The sequence below is a fragment of the Sciurus carolinensis genome, chromosome X, assembly GCF_902686445.1.
Source record: "Sciurus carolinensis chromosome X, mSciCar1.2, whole genome shotgun sequence".
Lineage (NCBI taxonomy): Eukaryota > Metazoa > Chordata > Mammalia > Rodentia > Sciuridae > Sciurus > Sciurus carolinensis.
In genome coordinates, this window is record NC_062232.1 from 14237326 (window position 1) to 14262433 (window position 25108).

The 25108-nt window shown below is 40.3% G+C and overlaps 2 protein-coding genes across 13 annotated transcripts in view; both read right to left on the reverse strand.

Moving 5' to 3' along the window:
• Phka2 (phosphorylase kinase regulatory subunit alpha 2) overlaps window positions 1-9377 on the reverse strand; it is a 72686-nt gene extending 63309 nt beyond the window's left edge. For 3 of the 4 annotated variants that reach the window (XM_047536451.1, XM_047536450.1, XM_047536448.1), the window contains exon 1: window positions 8922-9376. In XM_047536451.1, coding sequence (XP_047392407.1) covers window positions 8922-8999 — 78 coding nt within the window. In that variant the 5' untranslated portion in view covers window positions 9000-9376. Of the gene's footprint in view, window positions 1-8921 lie in introns of all 4 variants that reach the window. The other variant, XM_047536449.1, reaches the window with a different exon arrangement.
• A 3989-nt stretch (window positions 9378-13366) lies between these two features.
• Window positions 13367-25108, reverse strand: part of Adgrg2 (adhesion G protein-coupled receptor G2) — a 109474-nt gene continuing 97732 nt past the window's right edge. For all 9 annotated transcript variants that reach the window (XM_047535701.1, XM_047535708.1, XM_047535706.1 and 6 more), the window contains 5 exons: window positions 23003-23102; window positions 22184-22467; window positions 19282-19383; window positions 18155-18307; window positions 13367-15106 (listed from right to left, as the gene is read on the reverse strand). In XM_047535701.1, the coding sequence (XP_047391657.1) occupies window positions 14922-15106; window positions 18155-18307; window positions 19282-19383; window positions 22184-22467; window positions 23003-23102 (824 nt within the window). In that variant the 3' untranslated portion in view covers window positions 13367-14921. The remainder of the gene's footprint in view (window positions 15107-18154; window positions 18308-19281; window positions 19384-22183; window positions 22468-23002; window positions 23103-25108) is intronic.

The window sequence follows — 25108 nt, forward strand, 5'->3', positions numbered from 1 at the left end:
GTACAGTTTTATTATTTTTATTTATATATTTCACAATAAAAAAGATTTAAAAGGAAAAAAAATCCACAATTACATCTATAATTGACACTACCAATTGTATAACCTTCTCTTTTTACATTAGTTTAAAAGATAAAGATTTTATCAAATTTGATAGGTAAGCTTCAGGTGGTTCAGATAATCACTTTAAAAATGCTCTGTTTTTATTATTAGTTCTTGGTGGTGGGGATAGAACCCAGGGCCTTGCCCATGGTAGGCAAGTGTTCTACCACTGAGTTACATCTCCAGACCTGAAAATGGGAATTCTAATATGTAGAAGCCTCATGCTTTCCCTAAGGGGAATCACAGGGATACAATTCTCCCTTTCCAATGATGTCTTTCTCTTGCTGTTCATTAGCTTTTCCGCCTTTAGTTTTACAAATAATGCACAAGCAGCAAGCTGTCCTGGGCCTAGGCATTTGCACCATGTGATCTGACTGAATCATGGCTATAGGGAAAGACACTGGGTCGGGAGCCAAGTATTGCAGGCATCCACTTCGTTTCAGATTCCAATGCTCATCTTATATTTTTACAAACTCACAGGAACTGCTCTGGACCCCTTAGCTACAATCAAATGACTTTACTAATGCTCTTAGGTGACTAATTCTTTGCTGCTCTCTTGCCAATTCCTGTAGTAAAAAGGGAGGATTACTGAGGCTTCAGTATTTAGTCTAGCGTCATGGAAACTTGCAGAACACATTCAAAAACTTTCTCCTGAACAGGAGAACTGCAGATGTCACTCTTTGATATTGTCAATTATAAGAATGACTTTTATTCCATAAATTTCAGGTTTGGGTTTGGATTTGGAGCATGGAGACACCATATATTCCTCCGCATCTGGGCTTCTGACCCAGACTCTCCAGAAGATCTGCTGGGAATCTACACATAGGTTTTTGTGGGGAGGGTGGGGAGGTGAAGGTCCATGAGACTCCAGAAATTTCTGTTTGAGCATTTTTTCTCAGGAGAGGACAGTATATTCAACCTTTACCAAATACTTAAAAGGGTCTATAACCCACTTGATTAAGAATCATTTCTCTAGATGTGTCTTATGAGCACTAATTATGTTCTCCTTACCCTTTGTGAGACAGATGTGGTGTTTACTTTATTAATTACTAGAGTCATAACTAAATATAAGTGACAAGCTGGGCATAGTACCATGTGCCTGTAGCTCCAGCTGCTTGAGAGGCCCAGGCAGGAGGATTGCTTGAGCCCAGAAATTTTGGGCAAACCTGGGCAACACAGCAAGACTCCATCTCTTTTAAAATAAATACTTAAAAAAAAAATAAATACAGCTGGGTACAGTGGTGCACACCTGTAATTCCAGTAACTGAGGAGGCTAATGCAGGAGGATTCCAAATTCAAGGCCAGCCTTGTCAACTTAGCAAGACCCTGTCTCAAGATAAAAAATAAGAAAGGGGGTTGTGAGCTGGGGATGTAGCTCAGTGGTAAAGCATGCCTGGGTTCAATCCCAGTATCTAAATAAATAAATAAGAGCAATACAGCAGAACTAAATTTAGTAGAATATTTAAAGAAATAGCCTATTTAAATTTCACTGTTTTGACACACAAAAACAGTGCAACTTCATTTGCTATTCGCAGCAATCTAGTTTATTTAAAGTATTTATCTTCACGCCTTTGGCCTGGTCCCAATAAGACGGTGCTTATGACACAGTTGTCAGATCATGAGAAGGATAACCTCTCCCAGCTGGGATTCTTTATCTATAAAGGGGACTCAATCTGACTAACGGACCTTATAAAGCTTGAAACAATTCTAGATCTTTCCCCTGTATGGGTTATTTCACTCCTTGTGAATGAAGGATTCAAGGCCTTTTTCTTTGAATTACTCAAATGTTTTTATTGACACTAAACTATTTAAAGGTTGTCCTGGAAAAGGTACAGCAAAAGCCTTCCTCCTTGCCACACCCAAAAAGGGTTGAAGTAGAATGTGGTAGAAGGCAGGACCCTGGATTGTACCAGGAAGGAGAAAATGTTTTCCATGGAACACTTCCTTTCTTGCATCCACACAGACCAGACAACCATCTGTCAGATGGTCCCTATGTGAGCTGGAACTAGTAATGTCACTTCTGCCCTTATTGGACCTAGTGCTGCCCAGAATGCTGGAATGGGTAATGGGTCCCTGGAGAAGCCCATTTTGGCCACAGTAGGGAGAAACACTGGAAAGTGACTGAGAGGCTACAGGGAGAAGACAGGTGGAGAACCTAGTGCATGGGTAGAGACCAGCAAGTATGCTAACTTAGACAGGGTGGTGGTGGTGACAGAAAGGAACACAAGTAGCAGACCAATTTGAAAGAGGCTTAGGAGGCGAAATCAGCAGAGCTTGGTGATGAAGTGGATGCAGGTGGGAGAGGAACCAGAAGGAGCCAAAAAGATTCTTGTGTTGTCAACTTGGGTGCCTGAATGGGTGGTGCTGCCCAAATATGGGGTAAAATGAGAAGTTGGGGGTGGCTTCTCTCATAATCTCCTCCTGGTATTGCTATTAACAAAAGTAAATTTTCAAGTTAGTGGAGACTGATGTTACCAGGACATCACTGATAGTGAGTGAGGGGACAGTGGAATGAGGGGTATCTGACATGTGAGGCTGTAGCTGGGTGGCAGAGTCATGTAGGCCACAGGGAGAACTGTACTTTATTCTAGGAATGAAAACAGCCATGGGAAGGTTGCAAGCAGGACAGACTGTGGTGCCTGATGTAAGATCACTCACTGCTGTGGGCAGGAGAGAGCAGAGGATGAATTAGAAGGCCGGGGGCAGGGGTGGCGGGTGTCCATGCAAGATTTGATGGCAATGGACACAGATATCAGTGTGAGGAACTGAGATAGATTTTGGTGATACATCATTCATTAGAAAATTCTCTCCATTCTAGGTGGGGAATGAGGGAACAAGAAGGAATCAGGCCAGCACAGTGGCACATGCCAGTAATCCCAACAACTCAGGAGGCTGAGGCAGGAGGGTCACAAGTTGGAGGCCAACTTTAGCAACTTAGTGAGACTCTGTCCCAAAAACAAGGCAGGGGGGTTAGCCTAGGGATGTAGCTCAGTGGTAGAGAGCCCCTGGGTTCAAGCTCAATACTGAAAAAAGAAAAAAAAAAATCAAAGCTGACTCCTAGATTACTCCCAGAGTATATCAATTAATTTAGACTTGATTAAAAAAAATCTCTCAGGGTTTCCCCTTCTCAGAATTAAAGCCAAATTCCTTAGCCTTCAGTGGTGAATGAATAAATAAATCTCTAAATGTTCCTTGGCCCTTTTCTCTGAAACCATCTTAGACCAGGATTTTTTTGACTCATTCCATTTCTTTAATGGTTATAGGTTATATGGGATTTAACTTTTTCTTAACGTTGGTAACATATTTCTAGAAAACTGTCCATTTTTGTTTTTAAATTTACTGCCAAAAACTATTCCTAGTGTTCTTCCATTTTCACTCTTAATAGTTTGTTTCTTCCTGCCATCTTCCCTCTCATTAAACCTACCAGAAATTTGCCTATTTATTAGTCTTATAAAAAAAACAGTTTTGGGGTTTGTTGATCTTTTGTGTGTGTATGAGTGTGTGTGGTGCTGGGGACAGAAACCTAGGGCTCTACAACTGAGCTACATCCCCAGCCCTTCAAAAAAAGTTTCTTGCACACCTGTAATCCCAGAGGCTCAGGAGGCTGACGCAGGAGGATCGTGAGTTCAAAGCCAGCCTCAGCAATTTAGGGAGCTCTAAGCAACTTAGTAAGACCCTGTCTCTAAATAGCATACAAAGGGACTGGGAATGTAGCTCAGTGGTTAAGTACCCCTGGGCTCAATCCTCAGTTCAAAAAAATTTTTTTTTTCTTTTCCTACCCTTATATTATCTCCTTCCTTCTATTTTCTTGGTCATACTCTGTTGCCCTTTTCTCAATCTTGAATTCATTCATTTTTAAATCCTTCTTCTTTTCTGATATACATATAGGGATACAAATTTCAGGGGTTGGGGTTGTAGCTCAGTGGTAGAGCTCTTGCCTACCATGTATGAGGCACTAGGTTCGATTCTCAGCACCACATATAAATAAATAAAATAAAAGTTCATCAACAATTAAAAAAATTTCACTTCAAACCCCACTTTAACTGTATCCTATAATTTCTTATTTGGAATGCTTTTGTTGTCATTCTAACTATTTCATAATTTGCATTATAATTTCTTTTTCAATCCATGACATACTTAATAAGTGGGCTTGCTAAGTTTCCAAGCACATTTGGGGGGCTTTAGCACTCATTTGCTGTTGCTCTCTCATTTTCTCACATATTGGATAAATAAGGAAGTGTGCATACAGTTGATTCTGCAGTATTTTTGAGACTCTTAAAATAATCTAATTTGTCATCAATTTTTGAAAAACAATTTGCAAGGTTGAAACATAAGTATTTTCTATTGGCTGAGTGCAGAGTTCTATGTATGTGTACTTTATCAAGTTTGTTTCTTATGGGGCAAAAATTGTCTATATCCTCATTATTTCTCTGGTTGATTTATTAATATCTGAGAAAATTTTAAAACTCCCAGAATGACTATGGATGTCAGCTTCTCCTATAATTAGGTCAAGTTTTGTTTTATATACTTTGAATATTGTTGTTAGTATTTTGTGGATTTAAAATTGCTATTTTTTTTGCTGAATTATCCTTTTGTGATGTAGTAATATTCTTTATCCCTAATAATATATTTTTTAAAAATTTAAACTCTACTTTGTCTGTTATTAGTATAATCACATCAACTTTTTTGGGTTAGGATTGGCCTAGTATAGCTTGTCCCTATAGATTACTTTCAACATTTCAGTATTCTGTTTTAGTTTTGTCTCTTACAAATTACATATACCTTTCTAATTATTTAAAATAATTTCCATTATTTGGCTAATTTAAGCATGTACATTTATTGTGATTACTAACATAGTTGGACTTACCTGCATCTTCTACTTCTGTCCTTTAGTTTTACCACACCTTCTTTTTCTTACTTCCTACCCTTCCCAATCACACTTTTCCTTACTTCTCTCAGAGAGATCATATTTTCTTTATTCCACTATTATTTTAAAAGTTATACATTCCATTTATATTATTTTAATTGGTAATGCTTAGACATGATCTCTTAAGATATATAATAATATCTTTATTCTCTTTCCTAATGTGATAAAGGCTTTAGAATGCTTTAACTCCAGTCTCTTCTTATTCTTCTACTATATTATTATTTTCTAGTGTTTATATCTTTTTTAACCCTACCCCAAACTAGTCTTTATTACTGCTACTATTTGTCCTATACCCAGTGCTTTATTTATTCCATTCTTCTCATTTTAAATTTCATGATCATTAAATAGCAATATTTAGTTACTGACTTCAATTATATGCCTTATTATACCCAGTAATCTGCAGTTAGAGTGAATACTGCTTTAGTCATTACTTTTTTTTTTTTTTCTTTTTTTGGTGCTGGGGATTTGAACCCAGGGTCTTGTGCTTACAAGGCAAGCACTCTACCGACTGAGCTATCTCCCCAGCTCATTACTTTTTCTTTCTGATTCGTATTCTCTCATCACTACTTCATATTTAACACTTTTATTAATAAGCCCTCAAACAGCTATCACCAAAGAAATGTATATAGTATTTTTTATTTGAAGCAAAACAAATCTAGAATTTTATTCCTTTAAAAGTCAAACATTGGGGCTGGGGAAATAGCTCAGCTGGTAGAGTGCTTGCCTCGCAAGCACAAGGCCCTGAGTTTGATCCCCAAACATTTTTTTTTTTTGGTAGTACTGGGCTTGAACCCAGGACCTTGCTCATGCCAGACAAACTACCACTGAGCTACATCCTCAGTTCATTTTATTTTATTTTTGAGAGAGGGTCTCCATAAATCATCCAGGTTTGCCTTGAACTTGGAATCCTCCTGCTTCATCCTCCCAAGTAGCTGGGATTACAGGTGTGTACTACTGAGCCTAGTTTAAAGTCAACAAAGTTTTGAAGATACATCCTAGAATATACATTTATAAAATCAAACCTGCAAAAGGACTCTTTTATGGACATAGCTCTTTCCTTTTGTGCCTTAAAGATTCAAGTAGTATTTAGCAGCAGGCATATTTGGCAAAATATGAATAGCAAAACTTCTGCTCTTTCACAGATACAAGAAAAGGAATTATTTGACATGTTAGCTGTTATGAACAAACTATTGACTCTAGAGAAAGAATAATGATTAGCTTGACATATTTATCTTGGAATGATTTCTAACCCGTGAACCCAATATAAATTGATCTCAATTTTAAAAGCAAATCAGAAACAGAGTTCAGAGCTTGTACCAACTGACACTGAAAAACATCTCAAACATCTGCACATATGTACAGAAAATGAGGAAATTTAGCATAAAATTTAGAAACCTAGCTCATTCATTTTTTTTGGCAAAATATATATAACACAGGTGACCTGCCTAAGATGACTGAGAGAAGATGATGAGAACCCAAATGGGTCAGGGTTCTACAACTTTTTTTCTAGTTGTTGGGGCAGGGTGGGGTTAGATGGGAAGGTGTGCAATTCTGTACCCATAGATTCATGGAATTTCCAAGCAGAACTGTGCTCAGAATATTCTTGTTAGTCAGAAGAGCTTGATAATACAGCCAGGAAGGGGAAAAGAGGGCAAATGTGAGGACCTCTCACCAACTTCCCCCAAAATAAATACAACTAAAGGCTCAGACAACCTTTTTTTAATCATTAAAATGTTGGGGAGGAAAGTCCAACCCTGCAGATTTGCTTTAGTGAGTAGGTCTTTTGCTGCTAAGGGAGGACAAGCCTGGACCAAAAGCTGGGTCATTAGGATGGTTCAGAACCTGCAGGAAGTATTTTACCAAGGATTGAAGGGTACCTTTCATGCACCTGGACACTGCATGATGCAAGGGAATGAAACTGGTAAGGTCTCTATACTTAGGATCTCACTGCATCAATAGGGACATTGAAGCAATTAGCAGCTGTGTCAAGGCCTTCAGATGAAGGAGCATCATGGGTCAGAGTGGTTATGTAAGGACCACTTACTACTAATTTGTGGCCTATATCAAAGCCATAAACCCACCAAGAGCCCTCACTATCTACTGAATGCCCATAAGTTGCCAGGCAATATATGGGTACTAATTTTTTCTTTACAATAACTCAATGAAAGCAGGTGTTACTATCCACATTTTACAGATGGAGGGCATGGACTCAGAATGGATGAGTATACGTTACACATGTTGTTGAAGGCAGAGCTGGGGATTCAAACCAGCCTCATCTGTTCTCCTACAGCCCCTCCCATCACAGAACTGAAGGGAAAGGCCTTTCAACTTGGATTTTTAAATATTTTATAGATGTAATTATATTCCAAGAAGAAAGGCAAAAAGTAACTTCCCTTTGTCTGCTTACTCCTTCAGCTCTCAACTTGAAAAGTCATCTCTTGTAGGATTCCTCTCTTGCCCCACAAAACTGGATTAGGGGTCTTTCCACAAAGCTCCCCAAATAAAGTCCCAATCTTTCATATGCAAACTCAGAAGTCAATAAGCTCTGGAAATTTATTATTTTCTTAAGCTTACAGCAAGTTCATTTAGCAGCAAAAGATGACCTGAACTCCTTTCAGTCTTTACCTATCTTGCTCAGTGTGAATATTCATATCCTGTTGTGGAAATAATAATAGAATACATGATTAAGAAGTGTTGTCCAGACTCCATTGCAGTTATTATAGAATATATAAGATATACACACTACCTTTCTAAATTCCAAACATTTCTCACTTGCAAATCACATCTAGCTTGAAGAGTTTCAAATAGGGGTTCTATTTTGTTTATTTTTATGTGGAGCTGAGGATCGAACCCAGCACCTCACACATGTTAGGAAAGCGTTCTACCACTGAGGCTACAACCCCAGACCCTCAAATAGGGGTTCTAGACCCTATGCAAAAATGTCACTGCTTTACAACCATTTATTCTGTTTTTGGAAGCCCAGCACTTTGTACAGTGCCTTGTATATAAGAAGTACACAATAAGTATTTCCTGAATGAGGGTCCAAGGCTGAGAAATTAGCCTTGGAAAAAAGGTCAGTGGCTTGGGAGTAACCATGGCTCCCAACTTTCAGGCCTCACCCCTAACCACCAAATACCACTTCCTTCTTTGACTCTGAAGGCCCTAAAAATAGTTGCTGTTGATTGAGGGCAAGCAATATAGCTGCTGTCTTCACTAGGAATAAAAATAGTTCAGTGGTCTCACATTAAGGACCCACACATAACTTTAGTCCAGCAATACAAAGCATAGCTGTTGTTATTCATAATCAGACAATATGGGCAAGCTTCACAGAACCCCTTGAACTTGGGAGTAGAAGACCTGCCTTTGGGTTTGACACTCTCCTGGACTGGACCTTTCGGGTCTAGCAGTTTTCTTATCTATAAAGTAGCAACCAGAACAGGCCCTAGGGCCCCCCCCACCAAGTGGTTTCTAACAAGGTAACTCTTGGGAGGACCAGAACTTCTTTACTCCAGTCTACAATCCAGAGTTCACCGTCTTTTCAGTGTGCTCTGTCCAATCTATATAAACCTCCTCTCATCTAAAAGAAACAGTAAAAAAAAAAAAAAAGTGGCATTTTGTACCCAGGGCACCGAGGGGACTCATTCTGTCTTCCATCCTAAACAATGGTCAAAGAATTCTGTAGAGTCGCCGCAGCAGCTATACGGTCGGTCCCCTGACTAATAAGGACAATAGGGTGGAAACGGGGAGGTAATCACTGGCTAGCAAGGACTGGATTCAAATAGGAAACCTCTTAATTGCAAGCTCCAGATCACAGGAGTGGACAGAGGCCTGGGGAGGAGAATGAATGACAGCAGAGGGCAGTTCAGGGCGTTCCCTCCAGGTGGTCTCTGCTTACCTGGTAACACAGGATGGTTTGCTGCACCAGCCTCGCGTACCCGTCCAGGCGGACCCCGGAATTGCTCCTGCTCCGCATCCCCCCGACGCTCACGAGCCGCGGCGCAGTACCTGCCGTGCCGCCAGGGCTGCGGACGCCGAGCGGGCCTGATCCCAGAACACACAGTCAGTTCTCGGGATGGGGCCGGGCGGGAGGAGGCTGGGAGTTTTCAAAACGACACAACCAAAGTATGATTGGAAAGCAAGCCAACCAGAGTTTCTGCCGGCTGGGCGGCACGGGGGCGGAGACGGGGGCTGGCGTTATGGCGGCTCCGCCTTGATCAGGCCCGCCGCACTCCCGACGGCCGCTTGTCACAGGCGGCCACGAAAGAGAAGCCGGGAACTGAGCACCGGGCCTGAAGGGAAGGCGCCCCTGCTGAACCTCTTTTGTCTTCAGGCTGTCATGAGGAGGCCTCGGGGCGGGAGAAACAGGCCCGCGGGCAGCTGTTGCCAGGGGGCCCACCAGGGCCTGACTCAGCCCCGCCCCCGGCCCCGCCCCCGTCGCAGAGCGGAACCAACCAAGTCGCGGCGTGAGGGGAGGGAACAGGGGATGGCCCAAGGCGGAGAACCCGGCTCTGGAGGGGAACCAAGTCCTCTCCTTGAGCCCCTTCCTTCCCCAGCCGGCCGCCAACCTCAGCCGAGGCAGGAGAAACAGGCCCTTCGGCCACGGCCACCGGTTTGTCCTGGGCCCACCTCCCGGATCCGCCCCCGCCGCGGAGCCGGGCCTGAGGGACACTGGTGAGGGGGCCGCAGGCTCCGCCTCCAACCCCGCCCCCATCCCGCCTCCTCCACGGAGTCTCAATCCAAGGGAGAATGAAAAGGGGGAGGCCTGCGGGATCCCGGTAGAACTTGGCTTCTGAAGGGCGACGAGTCTGCTTCTCCGGGCGGCGGTGACTAGGGCCCCGGCGCGGTTGCCAACACAGTCCAGGGCAGGAGAGAGAGCCTGGGCCACAGCGGCCGCCTGAGCGTTTCTCCGTGATCGGAGATCGTAGCCCCCTGTCCCTATCTTCTTCGCGGGATGGAATCCAAGTAGTGGAACCCAGCCTGGAAGGGAAAGGGGGAGGCCAGAACCTTCCCCCTAGCTACATCCCCGGAATCCCTGCCCTAGCCACTTGGACGCCATTCTCTGGGGTAGGGTCGCAGTTCATCTCTTCAACCAAGAACTAACAACTTGAAACTTGTTCTTGATTAGTTTCTTTTGGTTGCTAATTACCTAAAGTCCACAGTCTTTGGCCCAGTATTGATTATCCACCCAAATCTGGTCCACATATGAATTCCACTGGATTGCTAAAACTAATCATTGCTTCCGCAAGCTCTTCAATAGAGCATTTAGTGTATTGATTCATTCGGCCCTTCCTCCTCCTACACCCTGGGAAGCCTATCTTTGCCTTAAGGGCTATCTCAGCTCCTTCCTCCTATTAACCCTCCCCATTCTCTTAATTCTTTTAGCGATTTCTTTAGTAAGAGCTGAGGACTTGGAGTCAGTTCAGATTCCAGCTCTGCTATGTGTAAGTGTTATGACCTTTGGCAAGCTGTTTTAGCTGTGTGAACCTCAATGTTCTCATCTGTAAAAGGGGAATATTACTACTTACCTCACAGTGTGACTGAAAATCCAGCCCGTTTAGCACAAGCCTGGCTCAGAAAAACCCATTGTAAAAAATAAAATAAAATAAAATAAATCAGGGCTGAGGATGTAGCTCAGTTGGAAAGAGTGCTTGCCTCGCAGGCACAAGGCCCTGGGTTCACTCCCCAGCACCATAATGTATTGCCTTTGTATGTTTTCAAGTGTGGAAGAGGCCTGCTTTCCTAACTGGGTTATAAAGTATTCACTGAAACAGTCTGATATCAAGCTGGACATGGTGGTGCAGAGTTGTTACCCTAGAGACTCAGGAGGCTGAGGCAGGAGGATCGTGGGTTCAAAGCCAGCCTCAACAAATTAGCAAAGCTCTAAGCAACTTAGTAAGACACTGTCTCAAAATAAAAGAAAAAAATAAAAAATAAAGGGCTGGGGGTGTGGCTCAGTGGTAAAGCACCCCTGGGTTCAATCCCTGATACCAAAAAAAAAAAAAAAATGAAAGTCTATCTCTTACCATGTCTAGTACAGTGTTGGGCATGTGACTGGAGCTCAATTAATATTGACAATGAAAGAATGAATGAATGAATGAAAATCAATCCTACTCAGTGGGGTCCCCCTATGTTTGGTTATCCAAGTTCATATCAGATATTTCAGAACAAATCTATAGCTCTACTCTGTCACTCAACTAAAGCATTCAACCAGCCACTCATACTTTCTTTTTAAATATCAGCTCTTAAGTTATGCAGCAACATATGTAGGTATGCAGAATTTGCTATGGTCTAGAGGGTAAATAACACTAGACATTAAATTAAAATTAAATCCCTTTTGGAATCTTAATATGTACTCTTACTAGAATTTTCATGTATTCTTCTGTAACAAAAGTTTCTTCATTTTATTATGACTTTTGTTCACATTGGGTGCTTCTTAGGAATCCATTTTACAGATCAGGGTCCAAGGTGGAAACTAATGTTTGTCTTAGAGGGTTCAGATCTTTGATTATAAAGAAAAGCACTCACTTCATCTTTGACCCAGAGAGGTTCAATTCTGAATCAATTTGCTAAAAATAATTAATGTTTCAAATTTTGTTATTTCTACAACAATTTAGTTGACTGGGGATCATTTTGTTTCTCATCATAGTACTTCAAAGAATGTCGAATTTGTGCTCCAACTTCCTGTAACTAGTTTGAGACTAAGAGGTGAGGAGAGGAAGTCCCAGGGAGTATAAGATTCCTTCAAGTGAGGTACATATTTATTAAATATATTTAAAAGAATATACCCTGGGGCTGGGGATATAGCTTAGTAGCAGAGTACTTGCAAGGCACTGGGTTTGATCCCCAGCATATGTATGCTGGATATTCTGGAAGAATAAATATTCCGTTTTATCTCCTGACTTCTTTTTTGGGGGTAGGAGTAATCAGGGATTGAATATAGGGCACTTAACCACTGAGCTCCATCCCCAGCCGTTCCTTTTATAATTTTTCTATTTTGAAACAGTCTTGCTAAGTTGCTTAAGGTCTAAGTGCTCTGACTTCTTGATGCTATGTTGGGAGAACAAGGTGAAAATAATAATAAGAATTCTTCACATTAAGATTATGTTCTTATGTCCACTCAGTTTTTCCTGTCCTTCTGACTCCAACTGCAGCAGTGAGGAGATGAGACTGAGACAAATTTATTGTCCTTCAATACTGTTATGGAGACAAAAAGACCAAACAAGCCCATTTGGTGAATTGGTCATTCAGTAAATTAGATCTTACTGACAGTCTTTAACAAACTGACATCTCCTAGGTGACCTTGTTAGACACAAGTGGAGCAGTTTTACCATTTGTGATGAGAATAATCATAATACTGCTCATTATAGTCAACAGAGTTCCTGTATGGGATTAATGATTACAGTGTGTTTTGGGAAACAATTTCTCCATGTTCTGAGGAAACACTTCCTCAAAGACTGGCAACTACTCTGACACTCCCTGCCTCCTAATATGGGCAACACCTCTATTTGGTCGTGGGACCAATTTTAAACCCAAAGGAGGATTCTTCTGGGGAACATTTTTCTATCTTGTCCTGTTATCTCTCTGAATTAAAAGAGAGAGAAAAAAATTGGCTTAAGAACCACAGGTAGATGTAAAATATAATAGGAAAAATAAGGGGAGGTGGGAACTAAAGGACATTGGACATTGTGCCTCCTTTTATGTGCACTCTGGTTATATAATATGCTTTGGGAGATTGATTACTGAGGTCTCACACCCTCCTGATTCGTTTAGTACTTCGCCTCTTTGTGGGGGCTGAGGATCTTGGAAGGAGAGATTGCTCAGATGCTATTACCTAGGTGAAGCCAGTTTTCCCCATTTGTGGCTTCAGCATGCTAACCAGCAACACAGACCCTCCTAAATCCTGTCCTCACCTTCCTGAAATCCTATTGTTTGATGCTGAGGAAGCAGACACTTGGATGGGAATCTGTAATGGGCCTCATAAATTGCCTACAGGTCAATGGCAACAAATGTTCAAGAGAAACTCTTGTAGTAGTATGTTTCTGTTTTTGTGATGCTGGGGATTGAATCTGTGGCCTCACATATGCTAGGCAAGTGCTCTGCCACTGAGCCACATTGCCCGCCCTAAAGAGAAATTCTTGAAAGAGTAATAGAAAAAGAAAAGAGATTACAGAAACTAATCTCATGAGGCAGGACAACTCTTGCTCTAATTTCTTAGTCCCAGGGTGCTTGCTGTTTCCCCAAAGATATGACTGTTGTGTTGATCTTCATCAGTCATGCCTTACCACTCACACACCCTGTTGCCAGGGAAAGAAATTGCAAAAGGTTTCTCTTTGCAAGAGTTACCAAATTTAAAGGACTTAACTAAATTTATTTAGTTCATTTTAACATTTTTTTGTTGATTTTAACACATAAATACGAGACAATTAAATAAATCAGAGAAGAAATACTGCAAAGACAAATCAGCACTCACAGAAATGTCTTACTATCATGGTTAATCTGGGATACAACATTCACATGAAATATATGCAAGGGAGCCTTAGTGAAAGACCTAACTAAAGGGTTTTGAAATGTTCCTAATAAGGACACACTTGAGGTACTGCTCAAGCAGGTGTAGGTAGGAAGTGGGATAGATCCTGTATGACTACAGCAATCAGGGTTTGATACAAATAGAAACAACAGTATCATGGGGTAGTTCACTGTTCTCAGTAGCTGCTCCCCCTTGTCATTTTACACTCTTCAAGACTTGACGCATTTTAAAATACAATTAGAAATCTGGCTGGGCCAGAGTGTACCAGTGGTAACAATCAACAATGTACCATGCAGTTGCCTTTTAAAGAACAGCAGTATGATTTGTTTCCCTTATATATCCCTCTTTTAAAAAGTAATCCTACTGTTTCACTCTCCGAAAGGCACTGGGGACTTGAGAGGTGGCAGTGTGTGTATCTCTTCCACATTCGCAATCTTCCTGACATATGGTCCAGATTAGAGTTTCATCCCTTTCTGTGATCAAGGTATTAAGCTCAACATCTTGGTGCAGATCTCATAATCTGATTCATAGGGATGTGGTCCAGGGATGGGTACTGGCTCTGGATGTCATGTATGATTGTACAGGTCATACCTTGCATAAAGATGCCCCCACGAAGATGACTGGGGCTAAAACAATGACCCCACACTGCTTGCCAAACCCCAGGCTGTGTCTTCCTAGTGGGGATACCTTTTTCTAACTCACTCAAAGGCACTGTATGAGCTAATTGTGGCACTGTCTGATTACATTTTTTGAGTCTGGCTGCATCATTATTTATTGATTTCAATGAAGTTTCTGTATTTCACATCCACATAATCTCCAAAAGGAGCTTTAGAATTCACTGAATCAGTAAAGATTTTCTGAGTTATCACATTAGACAAAACAATAAAACCATGATTCTACAAAAGAATAAATCTACACAGTAGAAAATAAATACAAAAAAGGAAGATTTCTGACATGTGGGTCCCTAGAATTTAGCTTATATACAACAAAGGCATGCACAACTAAACTCACCAAAAGTCTGAAGTCAACAGTTGCTTTCTAGGATGTTATCAAAGATAACTGAGCCTCTTTAAAATGTAGCTGGAAATGAACTACTTTTTGTTTATACAAGTCTTATTTTACTGTGTTGTTTAAAACCAACCCTCTTTTAAAATGAAGGATTGGAAACCAAATTACAAATGTCTAAACACCACAATATTGTCTTGGTTTCCTCTTCCAATAGTAACTATTGCCTTTAATTAGCTTATGTTCCTCCAGAGGTTGCTGAGTATAAAATAAGTTGATTTTCATACATCTCACATTGGGTAAAAGGTAAAATTGGACATTTCACACCATCAAGCATCATGCTTTGATTTTAGAAAAAAGGAATCACATTTGTTCAATAAAGTGTAAGCTTCCCCTCTTTGAAGTCCTTCTGAGAGCCAAACGGCTTTTACCATTGCAGGAATCTTCTTTGTCATTAAACATGTGCTGTTTTCCAGTAAGATCATGAAGGCACACATCTCCATTCTGAACACTGAAAGAAACCCCATTCCTCTCTGTAGAAGCATTACCTGTATAAAGAAAAACAAAGTGGGTATCATGAAGTACCCACAGATGCATTAAAAAACAAATGTAAACACCTTAATTTTAAATATGCACACATGAAACAGCTTTAAAAAATATTTGATATATATTCATATTTTATTTTTCTTTCTATCCCTTTCCTAAGGTCAAAGTAAGCAAACCAAATTGGAGATTAATTCAGAAATGAGTTTCCTATGACAGCTTTCTTTTTATTGAAATGACCAAAATATGAAGCAAAGCAAGATTTATTTATTTATCTATCTATGTATTTATTTATTTATTTTGGTACTGGGGATTGAACCCCAGGGTGCTTTACCACTGACCTACACCCCCAGCCCTTTTTTTATTTTTTATTTTGAGACAGGGCCTTGCTAAGTTGCTCAGGCTGGCCTCAAACTTGTGATCATCCTGCCTTAGCTTCCAAAGTCTCTGGGCTCACAAGCATGTGCCACCGTACCCAGCCAATATATTTTATTTTAAAAGGCCCATTTCCTAACTCTGATTAAACATACTGACTTCAAGAACATATAAGATAGCCTAAGGCAATATTGTGATCTCCCCAAAAAGTTAAGGCTAACAGAGATCCCCATATATACCCTTAAAGGTTCTTGCTTCCCTAAGATTCCTATAAAATGGAACTTTGTACTAGCCGAGAAAGCTAGAACAAAAAATCACAACAGTCATGGCAAGAAGAAATCTCTCATCATCTTCTAAGCCAGCCCCTCTGACTAAGTCAAGATAGGATTCATTCCCAAGAGAAAACCATAGATTCCAATCTAAGATTCCAGTACGGGAGCAGCTGAGTATTCATGGCACCTGTGGGTTGGACCCAGGCCTCCCGGACCCCAAGTAGGCCCCAGATTGTAGAGCTACATAGCTGCCAAGAACTTCTAGCTACTTGGCACCATCCTTCTGACAGTTATACCACTGGGAGACCATGTAGGAAGTGGAATAATAAGCCATTTGTTGGTTGGTGATATAATCATAACAATAATTATATCAGCACTGAGCACTGGATAAATATTATCCCATTTATAACTCCATGGGATAGATACTATTATTACCCTCATTTCACAGATGATGGAATTAGGTTTGCAGAAATTAAGTGCTCTGCCCAAAGTTCCATGGCTCAGAAGTGATAAAGTAAACATGTGAGTATGTTGCTTCCATACTGTGAGCCTGTGACCCTATGATATGATTTATCCAAGGTAGCACAGAACTGAAATATGTCACATTCATGCAGACAACGTGGTGGATTTGGTTAATGCAGCTCCATCTGTGTCACAGCTTAAACAGGGCATGTGACTGTCTGAGGCAGCTGTTCTGACTTAGGCTTTTGGTCTGAGGACATTTTGGTGCAGGAACACTTTGTCCCAGTATAATAAACAAACAATTCAGCTGCTAGTGTCTCTTTTAAAATTGCCAATTCCATTCCTCATCCATTCCTGAACCTGATGTGAGGACTGACAAATCAGGGATGTTCATCTGACAGGCTTATTATGTAGTCTGAAACAGCCATTCTGGTGGCCTTAAAATGTACCCCTCCTTCACCGTCAGGCATCAAAAATAGCTCTGTCAAGCAACTGTGTCAAATGTGCTACTTCTGTCAAATTTGATTCCCCAAAGAATGACAAAATATTGATAGGGCTAGGCAGGTGAAGCTTCATCTCCGAGCTCTTTGTAGAATACAGAAAACTCTGGTTATGCATGAAGAACACCCAAAGCATGCGATTTTAAGACTTCTGGATGATCCAGACCACTCTTTGATTTCTCTCTTTTCTACTTGCTCTCTCACAATAAGTTATTAACCAGCCTTGATTCCCACTGCCTCTACTCTGTTTCCCTACATTGAATCATTCTTGATATAGGTATTTGGCAGAGAGCCCAGAGCTTTCCTTCTGGTATTGACAGTAAAGATCTAAGATCACATGGCAGCAGTTTCTCATCTTTTACAGAAGGGGTTCTCAACCAAGGGCAGGTTTATCCCCCAGGGGATATTTGACAGTGTTTGGGGATATTTTTGGTTGTCACACCTGAGGGTAGGGCACTACTGGCTTTACTGGGTTCAATATCCTGGAATTCCACCAAACAAAAGTACCAGCCCCAAATGTCCCCTGCATCTGAAGTCAAGAAACTGATTTCAAGGCATCCTATTGTATTTTAAAAATCTGAAGAAACCACCAGGACTTCTGGACCCTCAGGAGACTGGAAAACCATTTGGTAATGGTTTGGTAATGTATGAACTTTCTCACAAATTTATTTGGATTAGTCATGAAAAGAAGTAACACCCTTAAACAATGAATAAAGGCAAATTCTCCATCGAAGGAGAAAGTATATTGGCAGAACTTAGGTTTTTATAAAACGCAAAAGGTAATATTAAGAAGCAGAAGAAGGCAAGCTTTTATGCGTAATGAACAGCCCAGTCTTATGAAGAAAGAAAATGTAATGAAGTTTTAGCTAGAAATGTCAGAATTAATGAGTGCAGGAGGTACAGCAGCAATTATCTGTTCATATATTGATGACATATATGGTCACCAAAACTGGTCACGATTCATCTTCTAGTATTTGATATATTTGTGGGGATTTGGTGCTGTCACAAGGCAGCTACATTGTGGGAAAGAATTAACAAACATGAAAAGGGAAAAACAGGAAGGTTTAAAAGTGTTGAAGATGTGTATGATTATAAATGTAATAAAAATTGATATAGTCTTAAGGACTATTTTAGGTACTGCTCTCATAGAAAGAGCACAATATTAAAATCTTTGGGTGATATTTAAATTAGGATTTGAAATATTAAAACTTTTAGGTCATCATCAATTCCCACTACAAAAAAAAAAATGTATCTTAAAAAAAAGTTCTGGTATTTGCTCTAAAAATTTGGATAAATAAACTTTCTCTTTTATATAAGGGAACCCCATTTTGATCAACTAGTCATATATGTAATTATTCAGTTTGCTTCGCAAAAATACCACTAAAGGATAAAACTACTTAAAAAAATAAACACTAGCTTGAGAAATACTATTAGACATACATACCATTCCCGCTTGCGTGTACTGAGCAATCGTTATTCACTAGCAGTGTGGTGGAGTTAGTGGAGTTACTGCTTGACTGTAAGGAATTTGAAGAGCTGGATACTCCTTGGTTTACAGTCTGCTTCTTTAAACCATTAGTAGCAGTTTTACTCCAGTCTACAGCAGAATAAGCATTACAGAAAAACAGGGCCGTATGTTGAAGCTCAAATGCAAGAGACAGATTACAGTGTAACAAGTTCTAGCAACTGATTTCTCACTTTGAGATCTTACAGAGAAGTCACACATTTCACAAGCTGGTGTGATAAAAGGTTTTTTTCATTTAGACTATTTACATTTGTCCTTCAAATGACTGCCTAGTTAAAAGTAACCTATATTCTCCTGGAACTAAAAGCCAAGCTCATTTGAATGTGTCTCTAAATAGCTACTGAATTAGGTAGTAATTCAAAGCCTCAGCACTGTCTTAACAAGAACACAAATCAACTGTGTTGCCATGACTAATCTTGAATCCATAGAAATGACTGACCTGTGTATTGCCATTTCCTGAAAACAGATGCTGTTGCTCCCCCGCCCCCAAGGGTGATATTCACACAAAAGGAATCTAAGCTTTTTAAAATAGTACTTCATTTTTCTCATTTTCTTAAAAATGAGCTATTTGCTCTACTACCCAACAGAACATATGGGAAAATAACTTCCAAATAACCAAATGTGTGCCCAAGCTTATATATAAAGTTTGGCCTGCTAACAAATAAAGTGACTGACAACCAGAACTCGTGGAGAAAGAGTTGAGTCAACCCTTAAAAAGTTATGAAGGAAAATATTAAAAATTACTTTGGGAAATGAAAAACATGAACTCAATAGGAAATAAATTCTAAAAATGTCACTGTTGCTTCCTTCATTCAAGAAGCAGACAGCCTGCTAATTCTACTGCTTGCAAAATTCCCAAATATGAGTAATTGTTTTTTAATTCACGAAGTTTCCCCACTAATGTTCATAATCCACAGGTTTCTATTGTGCGGGTTCTGTTCATTTTCAGATTCAAGGGTCCCTTGGCAATGATTGCTTTGGATCTTAATTTATGCATCTTCTCCTTGAGATATAAGAGGAAGAGAAAAAGTAAGGTTAATTTTTACCAGAATTTTCAGCCAGCCGAAACTTTCCACAACAAAGATAGCGCCTCCATTGCTTCCTGACATTCTCTTTTGCTACACAGTAAAAGATGAATATGAAAAATCCTAAAGGGGGGGGAACAAATCATAACACAATAAATTTCAAATGAGACCTGAATATCATGAACTTACTTTGCACAAAAGATAAAATCTTTGGCATCTCTAGGCAAAGTGAAATTTTGCAAATTTACTAAAAAGGTCCTAAGCCCAAAGCTTTCTATGGAAAGGCACCCAGAGAATGCCCCCTCTTTTTAAAAATCTTTGTAAGGTAAAAAATACTTATAGCTGGGAGTGGTGGTGCATGTCTGTAATCCCAGTGACTTGGGAGACAAGGCAGAAGGATCACAAGTTCAAGACCAGCCTCAGCAACTTGGCAAGGCTCTAAGCAATTTAGCAAGACTATGTCTCAAAAATAAAAAATAAAATAAAATAAAATAAAAAGGCTGGGTATGTAGCTTTGTGGATGAGTGCCCCTGGGTTAAATCCCCAATAACAACAAGCACACAAACAAACACACACACACAAAAGTATAGAAAAAATGATAACTTCACTCTCTCTGATTTTCTCTGAATTCAATGATAATTTCACTCTCTCTCTTCTGACATCCTGTCCTTGGACTTCCCTGTCTTGGTAGTACAAGCCATCCACCTAGGTGGGACCTTGGCTCCTACCTCTACCTCCCTCTGGATTCATAATCCATTTCCAAGTTTTGTCAAATGTCGTTTCTTCCACAGTCTCATATCTTTCTCTTCTGCCCACTGCCAGGTCCCTTGCTTCGCCTTCCCTCTGTGTGCCTTGCCTGGGGGGGGGGGGTACACCAATGCACTCATTAACTATCTTCCTGCTGCCCAGCGACCTGCTCAAGGAAATTCTCTCCCGATGCCTCAGCAAGGAGAGCAAACTGAAGATTTGAAGGGGCCCTTAGACTCTATCTACCTCTTGTCTACCCCTCCAACCCCAGTCATGCAGGCCTGGGCTCCCCACAAAGCACCATCTCTGCCACTCCTGATATTTGCTGAATGTATGGATGAATTCTGAGCTTTCTCTCTCTCCAACCCCTTTAAAATCTTCACTTTGAAGTACCAGATTTGCTTCTAGTAGGGTACACAAGCCCACCCTCAAGACTGATGCCTGAATATCATATCCCTTTTCTCAAAGTGTCACCCTGGGAGATCACTCGAGGTTGCATTAGGGGGGAAACAACATGTCAGAGAGGTCAAAATGGAGAGGCACATGGCTTGAATCAGAACCTATGAATAGCTCTCTTTAATCAATTCAAAAGCACTGTGAATTAGGCATTAGTTCTCTTTTATAGAAGCAGAAATTTTTTTTTTCTATTTGTTTATGTTTAATTAAGAAGATATTCTGGGGAAATGCAGAAAAACAGGCAGGTTTGTTTTCCACATTAAACATGTGAGGGTGGATACCTAGTTTTTGTGTTAATGATTAATGAGATTTGGTCATATAAATTGTTTCTCTTAAAGTATATACTACTTCTAGTATGCCATTGTTGCAAATAAATCTCTCAAAACCCTTAGAAAGAATTTGCTCTTTTTTATTGTTTTTTTTGTTTAATACTATGTAATGTGATACCTGGATATATCAATTTGGGAACTGGTATATTCTAGGTAAAAATTAACAACCATATGTAACCAACAAGTATCTTTGGGGCTTCCTCCAAATAAAATAAGAACCAATGGCCAAATTAGGTATCTGAATTCATATCAGGGTGGGATTTCTTTTTTCTTTTTTTAAAATTCTTTTTTCAGTCCTGGGGGTTGAACCCAGGGCCTTGAGAAATGCTAGTCAAGCACTCTACCACTGAGCTACATCCCCAACCTTTTTTATTATATTTTTAAAAATTTTGAGACAGGGTCTCACTAAATTGCCCACAGTAGCCTCAAACTTACGATCCTCCTGCTTCAGCCTCCCTAGTTGCTGGGATTGCAGGTGTGTACCACCACTCTGGTTCAGAGTGAGATTTCTTTCAAAACCAGCAAAACGATCTAGTGCCTGATGGAATTACAAGAGGGTGCTAGGGGAGCTAAAAGCAAGAGGAAAACAAGCAGATGAGAGAATGCAATGAAAAATCTCAAGCAAGGATTTGGAATAAAAGGAAGCCAAGGGACAGTGAATTATTGTTATTGTAATGTAAACCTATTAGCCTGCTGGGCTTTTAATGTCAAAGCACTTCCATTAAAAATTAACAGCTGACAAGTCTTTTATAACTACTCTGAAAGAATTAGTCATTTGCTTTTATAAAGAATACAACTATGAGGTTCCAAAAGTAAGATGGCTGAGTTTCATTAACAAATGGAAGGCTCAGAAGGGAAAGGCAACATGCAGAGCCTGCTCCTTTCCTGCTGTGAGGTCAGCTCAGTAACTTCTAAGGATTAGCCCCTGGGAAGACTGTTGCCCCTTGAGTCTGTTTATTGCCTTTCCATTTATCATCTAATGTCTCCAAATCAAATGCTGGCCTAGGTCGAAGTGGCCAGCCTTCATATGGACATTTATAGTATGTGTGCTTTTCTGGTTCTACTTCAATAAATTAGTTTAAAAGGTTAAAAAAAAAAAAAAAAAAGGAAAGAAGCAGCAAGTGAAGGAAGAGTAATTGGCCCTCTCAGAAGAGTTCCTTGCAGGTTTCCCTCTCCAAGGAGATAACAATGGATAAAGAGGAAAAAGGCACAATTTCTTGAATTTAGTGAACAGTTTTCTTCCAAGAATCTCAAAGCTCTTCTTCTCAGTGATAAATCTTACAATGAATAGATCTTAAACCACTAAGCCACTCTGCAGAGACTCTTTTAGTAGGGATATTTTAATATTCAATTGGGATCATTCAGCTCATATTTAATGGTGTAGAGTTTACCTTGTAAGGTGTTAAAGATGGCAAAGAGATACATGAAGGTGATGTTAACTGGTCCCCAGGCAAAGAAGGCAAAACCCCAAGTAATTCCCAGTAAAAATGTGAGACCAGCAATACTCCTGAGGTCTTGAATACTGGTTTTTCGCTGGGCTCCCAGTTGCTTCTTCTTTTTAATTCGACAGAGTTGAACCAGGACAACAATGAACATGCTGATGTTCAGCAAAAATATCACACAGAAATATCCCACAACTGTAATATAGAATACTGCATTGCTGTTGATCCAGCAACTGGAATTTGGGGCGGGGAGAGAAAAAGGGAAAAATACATTACTATGATGAAATAGTGTTCTAAATGATATGCTGAATCTATAATGCTTTACTAAAACATTTTCTTCAGGAGGAAAAACATGATAACGTTGTCCACAACCATTTATGACTCTTAAGGAAAAGAATCTATCTTAGGACACTTGGTGATTAAAAATATTTTCAGAAAATATTTTTAAACATACAGGATTTCACCCTTGTAAATTCTAATAATTCTATTTCATGAGTCTTTATTAATATAATGTAACTGTTTCATTTTTATCAGATGCTAATAAAATATTTCCAATATAATTTCTCCTAATTCATTACTTAAATAATTGCATGGCATCTCCAACTACCTTATCTCATTACATATGACCGTGAAGACTGTTGTTAAATATGATTAGATTTTAATATGATGACAGCCAGAGTTGATATGCTGATTAGATCCTCCATTTTCTTGGAGAATTTTATTTTCCAATTTACTTAACAATACTTCGGGTGTGGGGGTTGTACTCACAAGTCATCTGGTGAGCCATTGGGGAATTTCCCATAGGATCCAAGCCCATAATTATCTGGGGATATAATCAGGACAATAGCTACAACCACAGCTGGTACCCCTGGAAGATGGGAAACACTGGTCACACATAGTTTTAACAACCAAAGGTGGTGAAAAAAAAGACTAGAGATCATCCTATTTGCTTCTTGTGGCATGGCAGAGACTGTCTATTCAGCAAATGAGTTTCTTTTGCTCTTTGACACATGGCTAGACCCTCTCAGCCCTCCTGGCAGCCAGGTGCCCATGGCCATGATAGGGGATGGACAGATGCAAGTGGTGGGGACATGAGGTTAGGGCATTAATTCTGTAAATGGGGCCCACTGTGCTGATCTCCACATGCTTTCACTTTTGAAAAGCTACTTACTTATAGCACTGTCTGACTTAAGCTGACAGGATATGTTACATTCCTTAGCAAACTACCTGTTACCTGCAGGAGAAATTCAGGCCCTGAAATGCCAATAAGAGGAACACGAGTTACCCCAAAAGAGGGACTTTTGTGACTTTTACATAGACTAGATCCCAGAACCCAGGGAGATAAGGATAATTCCCCCAACTATAAAATCTGTAAGAACAAGTTCTAGTTAGAACTGGTCAGCATGGGCCAAAGTGACCTAGAGTTGCCATTGCAGTGGGGACTTGAAGCTCTGATGTCATCTGCTGTCAGTCAAAAGTCAAGAGGTGGACTGGGTGGGTCTCTCTGGAAACTTCCCTGGAATGTTCAATAAAATCTGGAGGGCTGGAGAGGCATGCTATCCCTCTCCTCTCTGAAACAACCCATTCTCTCCCTTGAGAGCGTCCCCTTTCTCCTTTCCTACCCCTTCTAATAAACTTATGCTTGTAACTCTGAGTGATTTGTCTGAAATCTTTCTGACTTGATCCCTAGAATTGGGGTTTGAAGCAGGGGGCAGCTTTGTGCTACCTCAGTTTCCCAGAAGTCCCCAGTCCTGTAACACCAATGACTAAGTTTCGGTTAGTGGAATTTGAACAAAAATGCTAAGTTCCACTCCAGGTCTGCCCTTGTGAGATCTTTTACTTTCTTTTCCCCAAAACTCAGAGTAACCTTGGAAGTCCCATCTCCAGGAAGAGTCTTCATCACCTTGGATCTCTGAATAACTGCAAGATCAGAGACTCTTCTATTCCTTCTAACTGGACCATGTATGAGGGAGAGATGATCTTCTGAGATTTCAAGGCTTTTCTGTTATAGCAGCAAGTGTTACCCTTAACTCACACATGACTGGAATGTAAATTTAAGAGTAAGCAACTCCTGGTGAATCATTCATAATGAAACCAAAAACCTGAATATTTAGAACCCAATGATGGATGGGGGAGCCTATCCCGGCTGATATGGGGGTGGTGACTGCCACTATTGCTGGCTCTCTCAAGGGCCCTCGCATATAGGAAGAGTCAAATGAGAAGGTTCCTACAAGTTTAAAATGTTTTCTGGCTGAGAAAGAGTGCTTCTCACCCCTCCAGGTCATCACCCACCTGCCCTGTACCACTACCTCACCCTGGGCACATAGACCAGCCAGCCATCTAATCTCAAGACTCTGGAAAATAAAAAATGATTGCTTTTCACAGACTGGCTGGAGTGCCTGGCACAATCTAATGTAATATTTCATAAATCCATTGTATTTGAACCTTCTAATGCTGACATATGATAATTTCCTAAGCAAGATATTTTTCTAAAAACACAATACCAGAAGGCTGGGGATATAACTCAGTGGCAAAGCATTTGCCTAGCATGTGCAAGGTTTATCCTAGGTTTATCCCCAGAACCACAAAATAAATAAAATAAATTAAAATAAAATACTGGTAGTAGGGCAGCTTGTCCTTGACAAGGGCATCTGACCTTTCAGCTTTCTCTAAAGAAGACAGAATCTGTGCCCAATATCCAGAACAGTCACTTATCTTTCTGGGACAAGTTAGGGGAAATGGTTGTTTTGTTATTCTTCACAAAAACAGAATGATAGGCAGGGTGACAAGAGTAAAGAAGGACTTGTATTCCTGGTGTGTAGGGACTGTTTAGCTTAAAGAAGAGGGAGTCTGAGGGGCAGTGGTAGCTGGAAT